We start from the raw sequence: 19,053 nt of genomic DNA on the forward strand, positions 1-19,053 counted from the left end.
GATCCAGGGTGGTGATTCCTATCACATCCCCTTTCAACTTGCCTATGTGGCCCTGCAGAAAACATGGGTCATAGACAATGACAATTTATTATCATAAACTTAATCAAGTGGTAATTCCAATTGCAGCTGTTGTCCCAGATGTGGTTTCATGGCTGGAACAAATCAAATATCCTCAGCAGTTGGTATGCAATAACTGATCTAAGAAATACTTTCTTTTTCTAAACCTGCTATTAAAAACTGTATTATTCAGGATTACATCAATTCTTCAGCTCTGTGTCACAGTCTAGTCTACAAGGACTTTTGACTACCACTTCATCCACCAGACATCATGCTGATTGGACCCAGAAGTAGAAAGTCGTGACTACTCTCGATATATGGTAAGACACATGCCAGAGGGGTGGGACATAAATCCCAGAAAGTGCTGGGGCTTGGTCAAGTTCTTAGGAGGCCAGCAGTCTGGGACATGTTGATACCCTTTCTTACCACTGAGAAAGAAGCACAATACCCAGTAAATCTCTTCGAATTTTAGATGCAACAAACGCCTTATTTGGACATGCTTCTCCAACTCTTTTACCAAGTAACCAAAAACCTGCCAGTTTTTAGGGTGATGCAGAACAAAATAAGGCTCTGCAACAGGTCCAGGCTACCAGTCAAGGTATTCATCTACTTGGGATTTACAACACAGCATATGTGGTAGTCTTGAAGTACCTGAGGCAGACATAGATGTAGAGTGGAGAGATCTGTACAGGCGAATCATAAGGCAGAGCTGGAGTGGCCCTGAAGGACAGTGGTACAGGAGTAGCCTTCCAGTGGGCAAAACTTTAAGTAGTACACCAGAAGGATCATTTTTCTTGGAAGAGATGGCCTACGGTAGGTTCTACACTGATTTGTGTGAAGTGATTAATGATTTTTCCAGATGACCAGGGATTTAGAAGTAACATAAGATTAGAAAATAGGTAACAAGGTGTGGGAAAGAGATATGTGTATAGACTTCTCTGAATGGGCAAAGTAAGAAAATAAATGAGTCACATGTGATTTCTTCAGCAGAGAAGAATCTTAATAATCAGGGGATGAGATAATCAGTCCTATAGATGTCAGTCAACCTCTTTCCCCAGCCACTCCTGTTCCGCACAAATGAGTTTATAACCAAGGTTGCCATGACAGCCCGAATGTGCTTCTTTCTTAGTGGGAGAAGAGTATCTCAATATGTTCTAGACCACTGGCCAATAAAAACTTTCACCAAGGCCCCTGGTTTTTTTGTGGAATGGAGGTTATGCATGGATTAAAGAACACTGAGTTCCACTCACTCAGGCTGATCTGGCTACAGCCACTGCAAAATGTGCCAACAGCAGAGACCAACATTAAGCTTCCAATAGAGCCTCATCCCCCTAGGAGGATCAGCCAGCACCTGTGGGAAGTCTGATTACATTAGACCATTGCATGTGGATAGGACAGTGATATATTATCACTGGAATAAACACTTACTATGAATACAGATTTGCCTTCCCTGTTCACAAAGCTTCTTGCAAAACCACCAATTTATAGACTCTCTTACTCATTTGTCATGGTATTCCACACAGCATTGCTTCTAACCAAATAAATCATTTTACAGAAAATGATGTGGGATAATGGCTCACACTTATATGGAATTCACTAGTCTTTAGCAGTACTGGGCCTGACAGACTAGTGAAATGATCCTTTTTTAAATTAAACTTTCTATTTTAAGGTCATTGTGTATTCATGTGCAATTATAAGAAATAATTCATAGAGTTCCCCTACATCCTTTACCCAGTTCTCCCAATGGTAACATCTTGTAAGACCACAGTAAAATATCACAACCAGGAAAGTGACACTGACACAATCCATCAACAGCATTCAGATTTTGCCACTTGTAAATGTAATTATTGGTGTATGTATTTAGTTCTATATGGTTTTATTATATGTGAAGATTCATGTATTCACCACCATAGTCAAATTACAGAGCAGTTCCACCCCCACAAGGATCCCTCATGTTGTCCTTTCATAATTCCCCATCTCTCTTTTACCCTCCACTTCCCATCTCTAATTCTTAACAACTAGTGATGCTTTCCATCTCTATAATTTTGTCATTTGAAGAATGTATATAAATGAACTCATACAGTAAATAACCCTATGGAACTGGCTTTTTTCACTCAGCACAACTCCAGAGCCATTCAAGTTGTTGTATACATCAATTGTTCATTCCTTATTGTTGCTAAGTAGTATTCCAGGGAATGGATCCTACCAGGGAATCCTTCCAGGGAATGTAGTATGCATGTACCACCGTTTTATCACTCACCAGCTAAGGACATCTGGGCTGTTTCCAGCCTTTGGCTATTATAAATAAGGCTGCTATGAACATGTGAGTACAGGCTTTTACATGAAAATAAGTTTCCATTTATTTGGGAGAAAGACTCTCTGCCCCACAGAGCACCCATCTCCTTTGGTACAACCCAACTGTCTCAACTTGGACAGTTGGCCAGAGGTGTCCTGAATTACTCCTGGACTGGTAGTCTGATAGCTGTCAACAGCAGAGTGCCCAAAGCTTTAAAATGAGAGGCAAACCCAAACTGAATCAACAGTTTAATTTTATTCCTGAATCCCTACAAACTAGGATATACTCAAATGTAGTAGTTTCCTTTATCTCCACTGTTATTTAATGCTGATAGACAAAAATAAACTTAAGGGCTGTAATCATGTTACAAAAGCACATATAATCAAAAGAAAAATTTAATATAACCCAAAAACATTTATGTAAGGCTGGAGGCACCAGAGGGAGGAGTGAGCATGTTGGACACTGATGACATGCCAAAGTCCCTGGCTGTTGCTCCCTCCCACGTTGGACACTGATAACGACGTGCCAAAGTCCCCAGCTGTTGCCCCCTCCCAACCTGAAAAATGTGCCTTGGGCTAGCCAATCCTTGCGCCACTGTAAATCTAAGCTCTGCCTCCCCCTACCTTCTTTAAAACCTCACTGCCTGTCTACTTACCCACGACTTCCCCGGCCTCCATTTGTGTAGACTGGGAAATCTTGCCTGGGGAATTGCATTCAAATAAACTACCTGGCCCTTTGTTGCCTCTCTTCACCTGCTTATTTCGGCTAGAATTTATCTTAAATTTAAAAAGGGGAGTGAGATTTCTGAGCAAAAATGAGAGTTAAGAAAAAAACACAAATAGTAAAAACTAACATTGACTTGGAAAGTTATAAAAGAATCTGGGTATGATCAAATCATATGACCACTCATGAAATAATATACATAGAGAATATATCAATTTTTTTAGGAAATGTATAGCATTATTTATAAGCATATTATAGCTGTTGATAAAAACCTACTTTCCATAGAGATTCACATCTACCTTAATTCACTTTCATTTTTTTATATTAACTGGTCATTTCCTCTAAACATGCTTTGAAAATACTAGACTCAACTGTGAAACTAAACATTTCAGAAGATTTTTATTACTAACTCAGAGATAACTCACCTAGAATGGTATAATACAAAGATCAGCTGGCACCATGGTTAAATCTAGAAATATTTTCAATATTCTTTTACATATTTGTTTTTAAAACACTGGTATAATTTTTAAAGTTGTGACTATAAAGCTAGTGAGAAAACAATGGGTTAAATAAAACCATATAATATTGCTGCTATACAAATTTAGTAGACTTAAAACTTATACTAAAAATAAGTTTCCCCCCCCTTGTATTAAAGCAAATCCTTTAAATAACATATGTTTTGGATTTTTCCAGTATTCTAAAAGGACAAAATATTTGACTTACATATTCTGTCTTCTAGAATATTCCAGCATTTTGAAATCATATCAATAAAAATATTCATGAGAGAAGTAACATTTAAGTATGAAATCGAAAATAAAAGTATAAACCATCTTGTAACATCAGTATTCTACATAAATAAGCTAAAATAGTAAAATGTTAGTCTCTGTTTTAAAACAATAAAATGTTCTACCTTGTGGCCTCAAAACTCTTCCTGCTAACCAATATTTCAATGTGCTGAAAAGTGCTATGTCGCCCTCTACCGCCAAGAAACAGTAATAATCACAAAGCAGGACACCAATTCTTTGCTCAATTACTGCCACCTTGTGGCTATGGGTCATCTTCTACAGCACAGCTTCCACTTGGCTTGACAAATTCAAATTATCTATGGCCCAAGTGACTTAAAAGGGTTAGAGGTATTCAACAAAAATTTTTATGGAGAAAAAGGTATCTAACTTAAAAAAAATCTTTAGTAAGCATTAACGAGGCCCTCCATACATAAGAAGGTATTATGTTCATTACAAAAATAGAAGGACTTGGTCCCTATTCTCAAAAATAGAAACAACTGGCTGAAGAGAGAGATACAAAAGCCAACACTGAAGGTAATGAACAAAAGGAAAACGTGGATAAGTGAGCATAGGTGCATATGGCACCTACAAACCTACCAACAGAACAATCTATTTCAGGTCATACTTGAGATCCCTTTAACTAGCACCCTCAATGAAACTTTAGGATAAGGCATTTATAATGAACTGCCCTTGATTAAAGTCTGCCTGGGAGGAAAGTTCCTTTCGGGATAACTTCACTTGTTCTGAATATCACTTCTTTCTGAGGTACACATATACATATATGTCTGCTTTTTAAGGATAAGAATCAAATTAATGGATACAATTTCAACTTTGATCACTATACGTGCGTATTTTTAAATCCAATACTAGGTCATCCAAGATGTAATTTTTCATTTATAATTATTCAACCATCGAGCTATATAAATTTAATTCCAATTCAAATCAACAAATATATTCAACCCGTACTTAGGTGTAAGCATTATGTAAGAAACCAGGATAGAACAATTACTCAAATGACTTCCCTGTAACTGAAGAGCTGTGTGTGTACCATAAAAGTAGTATAAAACAAAGCACCAGGATATTCATAAAAAGTTTCTGCTGGGTAGTGAGAGGACAAATGTGTGTAAAAGAAGAGGTGATTTCTACACTGGAATTTGCAGGCAGGGAAACTAATTTCAGGGAAAAGAGTTAAGATAAAGAAATAATGAATGTCTTCAAAAATTTTTTTTAAGTGGAAACCATATTACAAATGAAATCTTACACAGAGCTCCAATATGTGTAACATAAATGTAGTATTTTATTAGGATAAGTATGTTTTATGAGTTTAAATTGATATCATTTACTTATTATGAAGTCAAAAGCTGTGAACATGCAGTTATTTCGATAAAAATCAAAAACTGATATCAGGGGTGAGGAATAACCCCAGCTCCCAATTTCTATATTGTTTTTATTTCCAATACCAAGAAAATCCATTTACATGACATGGATGGGGGGTGAGAAAAGAGACACCGTTGTGCACAGTAAGTGGGAGTGGTGCAAACAGGTTGTATCTACCAAAACTCGGATTGTGTGTACACTTTGACCCAGCATGTATCTCATATGTATTCAAAAAACATAAATGCTCACTATAGTACTGTATTAAAACAAAAAGGCAAAACAAAACAAAAAAACAGAAAACCTAAAAGCTCATTAATGAAGTTGTAAGTGAAATTATGCTATATCCATGCCATGAATACCAAGCAAGTACTTTTTCTATGAGGTATGTTTATATATATTATACATCACACATACATGATGACAAGGAAAAATATTTAGTTACACTTAAGTGAAGATAGCAATTTTCAGCACTAGCAATTAAAATACACTGAGTGCTTATTAAACATCTGGTGCTTGTGCTGTTTAATAAATTTAATCTCATAAGAATCCCATGACAGAGTCTCCTTTTATAAAAAAGGAAAAGTATATAGATATTAAGTAATTTTCCAAGGAAACACAGGTAGTTTATAGAAGAATTAAGATTCAAAACAACGCTATCTTAATCCAGAGCTTAAATTCTTAAACAGTAAGTAATAATATAGTTCAAAACAGTACCAACCAATTTGTATGTTTTTAAATATATATATATATTAATGATTAGCTTGTATTTCTAGATATGACGATACAAAAAACTCTGGGGGTGTATATTTTTTAAAAAAACCATTCTTCAACCTGGAAAAAGTGGGGAAAGGTAAAGGGGGCTTATATATTTCCCATAATAACCTCTGTGCTATTTAAATTATCTTTTTAAAATAGGAAAATATTAATATGTTGTAAATGATTTTTTCACAGATTATAATCACACAATAAAGATGTACTTTTTATTCATCTTGTAATCTCAGGATACTCTTCATTAAATACATCCATTAATTTCAAAAACTCAGTCTTTTCAAAAAGTTGAATCTCTATCAACACCCAACAACTGCGCAAATTCCTTATCATAAATATGTCAGAAAAGCACTGAAATGTCCAATGAATACTAAAACTAAAACTAATGTGGTATTTTCAGTTTTCCTGCTACTCTTCAAATTGTTTTTGCTCAACTGATTATTTTGGACAAACACATTTAACTGATATGCTCCAGCTTGTACTATTCTCAGTTGTATAACTGTGTGTGAGCAGTCACATGCAGATGTCAGTTCAAAGAAAGCGCAGGCACAACTGACGTTCAAATACGCATTACATGCATTCATTCATTAACCCATTTGAGGAACACTTACAGAGTGCCCACTAAGAGTCAAACACCATGCTAAGTGCTGGGACATAACAGAACAAAACAAGGTCTCGCAGGTAAAGGTTTATTCTGAAGTATGCACAGGTTTTTCTGGAGCCACAAAACACATTAACGATTACAAATGTCCTTAAATCAGAATTAAACAGGATGGCATGTGTGTGGTTTTTCAAATAAAAGCTTAATAATTATTACTTAAGCAAGCAGTGGGATTTAATTCAAAGAATTGTACAATCCTGAAAGCATCTTTGTGAAACTATTCTCTGGAAGGCAGGAGGCTGGAGAAATGGCTAGGACCACATAGAAACTAAAATGTATTGAGTTAAAACTTAGCCTGTGACAGTCACTGTGCTGAGACCACTTCAAATGTATTATTTCATTTGACTTCTCAATAACCCCAATTAAAGGATCATCTCCACTTTGAGATAAGAAAGCAAACTCAAGACTAAACTCAGGCTAAGTAATTTGTCCAAAATTACTCAGCTTAGTAAAATAGCTGATTCAACCTATGAAACCAAGCTTAAACTTTACCTTCTGCACTGGAGTGGGTCCTGAATGGCAGCAGGCCAGTGACAAGAGAGATGTTTATTTAACCTTGAAGACAGTGTGAATGAAGGTTTACAAGATTCTCAAGTAAAGGAAAAAAAGCATCTCATTAAGTCTGATTATAGAGCCCAACTTTAGGAAGAGCACTCTGTCCATAGCATGTATAATGACTTAGACCAGGGAACAACTTAAGTCAGTTGTATCTATCAGTAAAGGTGTCCACAAATTGGAAATGCTCTTTGCATGGAGACTATAACCCAACCTTCTGGTACCCTCACTCCTCCCGAAGATATTTCCTTCCTTCCATTAAACTAAGAAGTCAAGGCAGCTGTGCAGAGAGGCCCAGAGGATGGTTGTGCAGATGGGCCCAGAGGCAGAGACCAGCTTGCTGCATGCAGACTTGTTCTGAGTGAACGCGATTTTAGTGACTGACCTGCCACCGTGGAAATAAAGTTGGATATAACCCTTTCACCCCCCCCCAAAAAAAAACAACTAAGAAGTCAAGGAATATTAACAATAGGTGAGCCATATGTCACAACCAAAGAGATTTAAACTCCATTTATCTAGTAGAATGATGTACTCTACACTGCATTATATAGAGAACAACTACCCAGATAGCCTCCATTCAGCTCCATTCAAGCTGCACTGAGCAAATCTAATAGATGTGCTGGGACCACCAGGAAACAGTCCAGTCTACTCCTGCAAAAACGGAAGAGGAGGGAAGGGAGTGGAATCTTGATCACTCTCAAATACCTTTGTTGTTTCTTTCATTAAAAAAAAAAAAATTACTGCCTACCACTGAAACTCCCAAGTTTGAGAGCCATTCTGAATTTCAAACACTTAGTTTACACATGGTCTTGCCAATGGGTTTCAGCCCAGGCAAGTTCGCTTTGGATTCAGTGTGACCAAAGAAATTGACCGCAAAACACTCTTTGGGGTGAAAGGGTTTATTACCCGGCTTGTTCTCCGGCGGTAGGTCAAGCACTAGCGTCTCTGCCTCCACCCAGAGCAATGGGCCAAGCCCTTTATATAGCACAATAATGGCTCATTGCCTAAAGGTGTGGAAGCGGTAGCCCAGCAACAGGCCAGTTACATCATCAGGTGATTTAAATTCAGTGAGGATCCTGGCCATAGGAACCCCAACTTCCCCACACATGTGATGCTGTAATTTTCATTCGTGCCACAATTAACTCCGCTGTTGAGAATTATTTTCTAGAAGTTTGTGAAGGTTCCTGGAATGTGGTGATACAGCCAGGTTGGGGATATAAGTGAAAAACGTTGCAAAATGAGAAATAGAGAAATTCCTCCTATATAAAACCTATATAAATATTTTGGGGGAAGGAAATGAATTATAACTGTTTCCTATCTTACTGCACTTAATCAAAAGCCTCCCATTAAGGATGGATCTAAAATCATCCATTATATGGTTTCTAATTAGTCACCGGCATTCTGTTAAGATTTTATGACTTCTCCAGGTATATGGTAGACAAAATAATGCTCCCACTGCTGCCCCTCCCCACCCACCATGGCCAAAAAAAAGACGTCCACATCCCTGGAACTTGCAAATGTTACCTTCCATAGCAAATGGTAATCAAATTGCAGACGGAATTAAGGTTGCTAAACAGCTGACCCTAAAATTCGGAGATTATCGTGGATTATCTGTGTGGGCTCAAAATAATCACAAGGGATCTTCAAAGTGGAAGAGAGAAGCAGAAAAGAGGTCAGAATGATGCGATATGGAAAAAATTCAACCTCCGGTGCTGGCTTTGCAAATGGTAGAAGGGATCTAGTGAGCCAAGGAATGTAAGCATCCTCTACAAGCCGGAAAAGGCAAAGAAACTGGCTCCACCTAGAATCTAGACGAGAGTAATCCTGCTAACACCTTAATTTTAGCCCACTGAGACAGCTATCAGACTTTTTACCTACAGCACTAAAATTAATAAATTTTTGCTGTTTTCAGCCACTAAATTTATGGTAATTTGTTACGCCAGCAAATAGAAAACAATACACCAGGCTTCTGAAACTAATCCTTGGATCTTAGAAATGTCAACGATAATTATTAACGATTACTTACTAAATTCGAGGGCAGTACCAGTCTGTGAACTGTTTGGCACTGGTCCACAAGGAGAGAAGCACAGAAATTGAGTTTTTATAATTTAATATTGCCAAGCATCCAATTTCATGTCTGTTAGATCTAATAATAATAAAACTTGCATTTGTCTATTCCATTTTATGGGTAAAATTGTGATATTTCCAGAACATCTCGCTTGGCTTTAGTGCATTCTCAGGGAGGAGTAGAGAGAAGTGGGTCTTTTGTTCATCAGCATATCAATAGGTGACTCAGGGGTGGAGAGCATCTCCATATCAACGGGTAAACCACCTGGGCAACGGAGGGCTTATCTGAACCTGAGAGGTTAAGGAGAGGGCTGGCTGGCTTCTGCTGGTGCAGGAGAGAGGAAGGGCCCTGGACTGCAGTTTTTAAGCAATAAATGGGTTTTAAACTTTATTTATCCCTTTGACTGATTTCGATTTTAGAGGTATTTTTCCCGGGATTTCCTCTCCCCAGACTTAAACATTTCATTTATCTAGTAATTGCATCACATTTTACAAAAGTATTGCCTCAAACAAAAAATCTTATATTTAAAAAAAAGTCATTTACAGAAAAGGAAAAGGAAGCACTGACAGATTATTACAAATCACTTGCTCAAGTTCACAGAAACAGTAATTCTCTCATTCACCTGCCCACTGAATAAACAATTATAAAGAGCCTTGTACGCCAAACACCAAGCTCCACGCTGGAGCTACTGTGTGGAGCTGGATAGCAGAACCCTCACTCTCCATGAGTGAGTCCATTTGGCCTCCAAGTCCCACGAGGCGCCCTAGTCCACCTCACTGGCAGCGCTCCCCATTGGTTTCCCTTCCAGCACTCGCCTCCAGGGGTACAAGAGCGGAGTGTGGACCACGCAAGTCCAGCATGTAAATACCGTACAAAAGCAAAACAAACGGAGGAAAACACCAACCACGCGATCTGTTCCAAGCCGCCAGCAGCCGGAAAAGGACATACCCCGAGCTCTCCCCTCCACCCACCCCGGCGGGCCAGGTCGCCGTCCCTCGGCCCCGCCCCCTACAGCGGGTTGCGCCCCGACGCCTGGCCCACCCCATACGCAAGGCTCCAGCGCGGTCCCAGCTCCACCGCCTCACGCCAGGCTCCGCCCCGGATCCAGACTCTACCCCTGTGACGGGCTCGGTTTCGACCCCAGGCTCCACCCACCATATCCGGCAACCCCCGGCTCTACCCGCCGCGTCGCGGGCGTAGCTCCCCAGACTCACTCTTAATCGTCCAAGCTCCTGCTCCAGCTCCGAGTGCCTCTCCAAAGCGGTCGCGAAGCAGCCTGGGCTCTTTCTGGGGATCGTGGAATCAGAACTCCCGCTCCCGGAGCTAGTCTCAGTACCTGTGCTTCGACAAGGTCGGGAGAAGAGAAACACTCGCAGGAAAAGGCCCTCGGCAGTCACGGCACGAGCCCGACACAGCGCCGCCATGACAGCTCCACACCTCTGACCTTTGCCTTCTCCGCAATGACGCAGGTCACGGGGCGGGGCAACGAGAGGCCCGCCCACGTGCCGCTGAGCCCTGGTTACCTGAGTTTACTCCCATCTAATCCGGAGCCCGGAGAAGCGTGGGGTGGAAGAGACAAGCTAAAAATCAATGGACTAAAATCCTTGGTAACCAGAAGTCCTCTGCGAGCAGCGATCTATGTTTTACATGGAAAGCATTTTTGAGTCACAATTTCGATCGCTTGGGCATCTCTTGGGCCTCGTCCTGCTGTAAACTCTAGTAACGCGATAGCCGCCGGCCCCGCCGCCTGGGCATCTCCCTTGGGACGCCCCAAGTCTTGTTTCCCTTCCGCTTTTTAGGTCTTTGTTCAAATACGAGGTTCTCCGTGATTACCTTTGGAACCCTAGACACACACTGTCGGGCTTCCCTAGTTCCCTAGTTTTCTTCATACCATCTAGCACTTCTTAATATGCCATATAATTGATTTATAATAATTTTATTTAGCGTCTGCTCTCCCAACTTCGTGAACTCCACGAAGGCAGGAACTTTGCTGTTTAATCCTGACACCAGGCACACAGTAGGCATTTGTGAAATCCTGAATCCAAATTTCTTTGCCTCTTTTGCTGTCCACCCACGTTACAAAAACATTCATCTTCCGGTCCTCTAGATAGCCTCAGGCCCTCTTCTAGGGAATGAGTAAATTTCCAAATGCACCTAAATTTGTACCACCGTAAGTCCCCACCTTCAGTTTTCTCGCATTCTTCCCCAACGTTAATTCCCAGAATTTGCCTACCCTCTTCAAAACGGAGTCTAACACTATACACTTGTTTACCTGTAAACTCAAGATGTGTTTACAAATTTAACCGTCTTCTACCCAGGTGTTTGGTATTAAGCCGCAATTACAAATTTTGGGGGCAGGAGGTGAGCACCTTTCCAGTTCATTTGCAAGTGCGTTGACAGAAGGAACTTTGATGTATGACAACTATTTTAATGCCGTTACTGTGGATTTTAAATCTGATGTGCTCATCAGTTGCATAATTAGTATATACAACACTACACTAACCTTGGAATGGTGCATAATTGTATGAATCATCACAAATAATTTATTACCGCTAGCCAACTGTAGGGTAATCCTTACAAATTCAGTGGGGGAGGGGGGCTTAGGAAAAGTAAAATCTACCCTAGGTGGTTCTTCCTGTTGGCACTTAAAATGGTTTCCCTTGACCATTATTGAAATATTGCCTAATACACTTGTGCATTATTCTCTATGGCTGTTGCTACTTATACTTCCCTTGGGACAAACTGGTAAACTGTAAAGAACATAGGCCATTGACCTTAACCCTTAATTCTAGCCCTGACTCTAATCCTGATTTCAGGCAAGCCAATTTAATGTTGTTGGTTTCCTCACTTGTCAAACCAAGCTGTCAGTCCCTGTGCGAAGTTAAAAGAAGTACTTTGTAAACTTAACTAAATCAGTATCAACAAAACAAATGGGATTCCTAAGGTCCCCCCATCTAAATTCAGTAATGTATTATATTCATGTCCGACCTCCATCAGATGATAATTTTCTTGAGGATCATGACATTTTGAGACAAATCCTGAAATTTTAATGTATGAGAGGAAGTTTGTATCAATGGACTTCAAGTTACGTGAAGTTCTCCTACCTTTGGTAAAGCATCAGAAGCATCAAATGAGAGGGACTGTAAAGGACTGGGCAAATCAACAACGAGATAATGTCTGTACACTTCATCCTTGCTTACACCTGCTGTAACATTGGCTTTAATGGCAGTGTTTTAACATCTTCATGGCACATTAGGGGTTCTGGTCCTGCTCTACTCTTTGAAACACCTTCCTTGCTTTATTAAAAATGCAGGTCTCTTTTTTCCCCCTGTATCTGCAAACTTAGTACACTTTGTAAAAATATTAGTAATGGTGGATGACAAGGAAAGTAGAAAATAGTTCAAGTTCCACCTCCATGTCTACTATTACCTCATCTGTAAAACAGTAACACTGCCACATCCTTGCGTGAAGAACTAAAGGAAACGAGTGTAAAATACCCAACACTTACTGAAAGCTCAATAAACTGGCTATTAGTGGCCAGAAAGAAATTTATGCCTCTTAAGCATGCATGAAAACCTGGAAGAGTAAAGCTAGCGATACATTGGGAAGATACTAGTATTACTTTAGCTAGCCATTTTCAGCCAAAGAGATGAGTAAGATCATTTCAAGGAGATCATGTAGATGATGACTAGAGATAGGTAATAACATTTAAGGAGCTGGAAGAAGAGAACACTAGAAAACAGTCAAACTGTAAAATAAGAAGAGAGTTAATCCCAGAAACCAAGGGGAAAACGTTAAAGCACAGAATGTTGAAGAAAAAGATCACACTAACTAAAAAATATTGAAACAAGTTTGTGTTTGGCTTTTACTGTGTGCTAGGAAAACCAGCAAGTTAAAATAATCACACTACCAGCCAACCTAAGTAATATCAAAATTACTTAATGAGAGTTAAGAATTTTAGTCACCAAATAGCATTTATTTAAGTATGAAATCCTAGCAGATGACAGGTATATGCAGACCATACCCTCTGGGGGCTTACAAACTAAGAGTGAGTTCTTTTGGCTCATTTTGATTTCAAAATCGGAATATGGGAATTGTGAAATCTGAGGTTTGCAGGTCTATTTAAAAGTGGTAATGCTTTATATTAATTGTAACCCAACATGGTCTCTAATTAATGTTAACTACAACCCAATATAGTCTCTGATCGGACAGTCATTAACAGCCAAACGTCTCTTCACTATGCACAAAAATCTGATTGTTTTCATCTGGGTCTTAAGAGCAATAAAGAAACACATGTGATCCTGACACAGGACCTTAGGCAGCATTTCCTCTGACACATATACAACAGTCACTTATAAAATGTCTTTTGGTGATTAGCTTGTAGGTTTCAGTTTTGTTTGATACACTGATTCTGTATAGCTGCTTATGGTGTTTTCCATATCCAGGATACTAGGGTCTGGAGAAAAGTTGTATAATGGACTCACCCCTTTCCTCAACAGACAGGTAATACATTCAAAAGAACCCATACCCAAATTATAGAACTTTTATTGTTTTCAAGTACTATACAAAAAAAGTACAGTGTCCATTTCTTGATTAACAGATCCAGAAATAGTGATTTCAAATTAAATGTGTTTTTTCTCTATTTCAATAGTTTCTCTGAGTTACTAAAATGAAATCCAAGGAGTTCTACTCTCTTCCATTGATTAATTGGCCTCATAAACATAATTTACTCCATTTCCCACAAAGTCCGCAAATTAAGGGCATACCTTTGTAAAAAGGGGATAGTTTCAGGGATTATTTTCTTCTATCACACTACTTTAATCTTTCATCATCTGAGATTTCACTCTCATGTTGCTGTTTTCTTACAGTGCCAAACACAAAACAACACAGTGACCAGGACCTCTCTCTGTTGTTCTCAGTAATGACTGTGTTTCAAATTTCTTAAATATCCGTGAATTCATAATTCATAAAGTTGAAACTTCCACAAAGACCATTTTGAATAATATGTCTAAGTCTTTATGTTAATTTTTCTAAATTCAGCCTCCCTCTACTTTTTACTACTTAAGAAGCAGAATATTTGCAATCAATTTAAATCACATTTAGATTAACTGTGGGTACATGTTTGGAAAAGTGATTATCCAATTTCTCCTCCTCAACCATTGCCAAAACCCTCATATTTCCATCCCAGTTTCCACCCCTATTTCTATCATTTTTTCCCATAAAATAAAGAGATTTGAGGATATTTCATTCAACTAAAGAAATTGCCAACTTACTCCATTTTGCCTTGTTGAAAAGATAGTAAGTAACAGGGCAGGATCCAAGAAACAGTGTGATAAAAAGATGTGATAGAAAAATGTGAAAGACTAGTTCTTTTAACAGTTATGTTGAATAACCACAGTATTTCCATAAGAAGACATATTTTTACAGATCCACTTCTTGGAAACAATGCTTCAACAACCCTTGCATTTTAAAGCCTTTTCGAGAAGATAATTTATATGTTAGTCTGACACCATTAGCAGTGATTTAAAGTAGATAGTAAAAAACTGCCATTTTTTTCTTTTTAGTATAGACCCCAGTTGACTATTTAATATAACAAGCTTTTCAGACCACTGGTCTCATAATAAATATTGAGACCTATACTACTGATATACAGAATTTATTAAGCTTTTCACATGTAATAGAACATAGTTTCAGTTGCATCTGAAGTGCTGACAAAGCTCTAGCAATCTAGAGTGGCGACATGTTATTTTACAACAATCAAAACTTGTGATTTTTCAGATTTGGTTTTCATAAGATATATTATCCCAAAGTAAAGCTAAATCATGCTTTTAAACAATGCTTTAGGTCACTCCACGCTTGGCAATTAACATTTGGCATAGACAATAATAGAACAAATCACAACTTGATAAATAACAAACACAACATTGTAAGCCATAACCACACACAGCATAAGGAAAAGGTAGTGGTGATGAGTAAGTAGTATTAGAATTAATAGAGTACCTCGACCTCCATTCAGACGCTTCCAGAGGCTTTGGTTCATTCAGCCTGGACACTGTTTTCAAGGTAGGGGCAATGTCTACATTGTCATTTTATAATTTCTAACACACTGAAAACAAGTAAGTAGTAAACCAAAAGTTGACTTTTATTAATGCATATAATCTTCAGCAGGTATCACCAACCCCTTGGTATAAAACCTTTCAAGTTACATTAGTCATATAACTTTGTGTGCTTATTTTAAATGGTACTAAATGAATTAAATGAAGACAGCAATGTATCCCCAGCATTTTTATAGCTACCTAAACCAAAAAAACTTTCAAGCTTTTGAACTCAGCATTTGATGAGAGTGCTTATATTTCAACCTACACATAATAAAATATGCTTGAATCAGAAAATTATTTTGCAATTTACTCTGAAACTAAAAACTGAATTTGGTGAAAAGTAACTTGATGTAAGTGACATCATAACCAATACACTGAAACGGTTACTGTCATATATATTAATAAACAAGGATATGAGAACTCCATTCTCAAGTCACCTAAGAGTTTGAGTTACTATATGTACTGTCACTTATAAAACTGTAACAAATTGTTTGTAGAGGTGATTTACTTAGTCTGGTTGCTTCAGACACCCAAAATATAAGATACCTTATGCCAAAAAAATGTTTAGTAAAAAACATTTTTGTAGCTGGTAGTTCTTCCCTTGGAAACAAAGAAAATTATTCCAAACTTTTAATAGCTAAGATTCAGAAAATTTAAGACGAATTTTCCTTAGGAATTAAATATACAGAGATTCAAAGAGGAAAAAAAGAAAACCATATAGAAGACAAAGATCAAACTGGCATCCCACATCCAGAACAGTTTGGTAAAGTAGGAAAGAAATTATAACCTGCAGCTTCTCAAATCATTCCAATGAGGGTCCCCGGGTACTACATGTGTTTTTATAATAGTGTTTCCTAAATAAAGAGCCTTAAATGCACATTAAAGGATGTTTCCCAGGAGTAGAGGTGCAGATATTTTTATTTTGTACAACCCACAAACTATTTGGTCAAAGGAACATGTAAAGCTAAATAAAAGCACATCTGGTGGAAATTCATGGTAATGAATGTTGACAAGATGTGCTTGGATCTCGTTTGCAGCATCTGGCAGTGGGTAGCAGAACAAAGGTAGGAATCTCACGGGGTCTCTTGTGTCTGTTCTGGAAGAGGCTCCGTGGTGGTGGCACTAGCATTTGCAGTTGAATTCAAAACTTCTCCAAAATCACCACCAGCAGGCTTGGTTCCCCCTACTTTAGACTTTAAAAATAAAGTTCAAAAAAGAAAAGACAACATGAAACATAAATTTAGCTGACTGTGCATAAAGTGACTCATATTTTGCTTTGAAGAACAAATTAATCAGGAGCCTAACAGCTCAGTGATTATTATATATGTATGGTATTTAGAAATGTTCAGTATGATTTAATGGAAAAACTTACACAGTCTTCCCTGCTGAAATATTGAGATTTGGTAAATTCCACCCCTCCTCTCTTCTTCCTTATCTGCCCATTATTCTTCACAGGGATATCTGTCTGAAAAACTTTGAAGTTATTTTGAACTATCTATTGAATTCTCTTCATATTTTAAAAATACTTTGTATTTCATCCAACTGTTCATTCAGCTTAACTCATTCAAAATATATTACTGAGTGCAACAAAGAGAACAAATATGTGTGTTTTTCCCAGTTCTGGTGCAAGCTTTCTAGCCTGTTGCTGCTTGAGCGTGGTACGAAGACCCACAGACTCATTTCCTGTGATCTTCCCATAAATGCAGAATCTGAGGCTGGCCTTCCATCTCCAGCCACAGAATTGAGATATATCTTTAGTAAGTCTCCAAATGCTTCCTATACATATTACAGTTGTGAAGCACTACTCCAACTTCTCTGGCCTGAAATTATGTCAATAAACATGTTTTATCTGAATGAATCTATCTTCCTTACACTTATATAATATTTTATGCTCTTCAAAACCTTTACAACACATGTCACTTCATCCTCAATACCGATCTATCTACGCCCCTCTCTCTGTCACATCTTAATACTGGTCACTAGGACAGCTAACCAACATTAAGAAACCAGTCAATGACCAAGAATGCCACTCCCACAGAGGGTTACACTTGACCTCACACTCAGCTCAGTCTAATTGGCCAGAGACTCATGAACAAGTGGAAAATGTTCTCTCATTCTTTTTGGTCTCCCATTCAAAATATTTGAATTATTTGAAAAATCTGAAGTACATCCACTGTATATTTATGAAATTCAAAAATACATTCCTTAATTCTAAGAAAATGGTAAGACCCCTTACAATTCAGCATGTCTAGAACTGAATTCCTCACAACTGGTCCCGTCTCTCCAAGGCTTTCAACGTCAGCACCGCCTGCCTAAGTGCCTGAGCCAGACATCCAGGCACCTGTGATCCTTCCCACCCTCTTCCATATCATTAACTTTTTGTCTGTCATTTCTAAATCCTAAATATCTCTCAACTTGGTCTCACTGGCCCTACCTTAACTCACTCCACCATCATCTTTGGCCTGGACCACAACCCCTTCCTTCTAACGAGTCTCCCTGTCTCCAGCCTTTCTCCCTCAGACCTGCACAGCACCAGAGATGCCTCACATTGGTTAAAATCCTTCAAGGCTTTCTGGAACCCTGAGCCTGAATTAATTAACAGGGCCTGCCCAACTCTTGAGCTTCATGTCCTACTCAATGCTTGACATCACAGCAAAGCTCCTGGTGTTCCTCAAAAGGGCTCCAAAGCTTCAAACATTGCCCTCCACGTAAAAGCCTCCATTTATATTAGCAAGTCCTGAGAAGCCCTCCCTCATCTTCCCTCCAGCTAAGCTAGGTCAGAGGTTCCTGTTACTCATCCTTCTTGCATTCTTGACTCTCTGTGTCAGAGCACCTTACCTCACTTTACTTTCATTGGCCATATAAGTGTCTAAACATCTTGCAGAAAGGGTTTGTGTCTCTATTGCTCACCATACTATCTCCAGTGCCCAATACTCACTGCTGGGCGCAAGGTGGTCAATAATCACAGATAAATGAATCAATCCAAAATCTAAATGTAAGTACATACAGACCCAATGTTAAACTGAATATAAATGTAATTTAGCAAAATTATATCCCAAGTATACAACTATATTTTACAGCTTCTTTGGGGATATCTGTTGAATATTTTTAATTATGTGTTTTTATCTGAATGGTTCCTAGTTATATTTCAAAAATGGATTTCACCACATTTATGAAGTCTAACCATTCTCAGGAGGAGAGTATATAATAAATGACCAGGAAGGTTGTTTGGTTGGATATAAGTTGGTTGAACAACCTAATCATTTCAGAACTGGTGCTTATAGCAGATTTGAAGGAGAGGTTTGAACAGTCCTAACATACTGAGAATTGAATTATAATAAGCCTTGACTCCCTGCAATGTACAGTTTGTATTCAAATATATATGACTAGGCATTAAAAAAATAAAGCAGGTCTCTTGTACTGACCTAGAAGAGTGACTATAATTTTTGCTCATCAAATATGAACTAAGTAGCTGCAATAAGCTGAGGACTATATTCTAGGCCCTTGAGAAGCATCAGTGAGCAAAAAGAACAGGTCCCTGGGTTTGTGGGTTCACAGAACACACAACCTACTGGGACGTGAATGAATAAATTGTAGGACTGTGTGTACAGTGTGATTCCTTTTTGAAAAACATACATTTATGGAGAAACAACAAAGGGGTATAT

The 19,053-nt window shown here is 38.4% G+C and overlaps 1 protein-coding gene across 8 annotated transcripts in view; it reads right to left on the minus strand.

Moving 5' to 3' along the window:
* The window catches only part of TPD52 (tumor protein D52), a 277,749-nt gene that overhangs the window by 149,528 nt on the left and 109,168 nt on the right, over nucleotides 1–19,053 (minus strand). For 7 of the 8 annotated variants that reach the window (XM_036998054.2, XM_036998053.2, XM_036998052.2 and 4 more), the window contains one exon: nucleotides 13,818–16,581. In XM_036998054.2, coding sequence (XP_036853949.2) covers nucleotides 16,462–16,581 — 120 coding nt within the window. In that variant the 3' untranslated portion in view covers nucleotides 13,818–16,461. Of the gene's footprint in view, nucleotides 1–10,504; nucleotides 16,582–19,053 lie in introns of those variants that run through there. The other variant, XM_036998061.2, reaches the window with a different exon arrangement.

Source organism: Manis javanica, chromosome 2, assembly GCF_040802235.1.
Source record: "Manis javanica isolate MJ-LG chromosome 2, MJ_LKY, whole genome shotgun sequence".
NCBI lineage: Eukaryota > Metazoa > Chordata > Mammalia > Pholidota > Manidae > Manis > Manis javanica.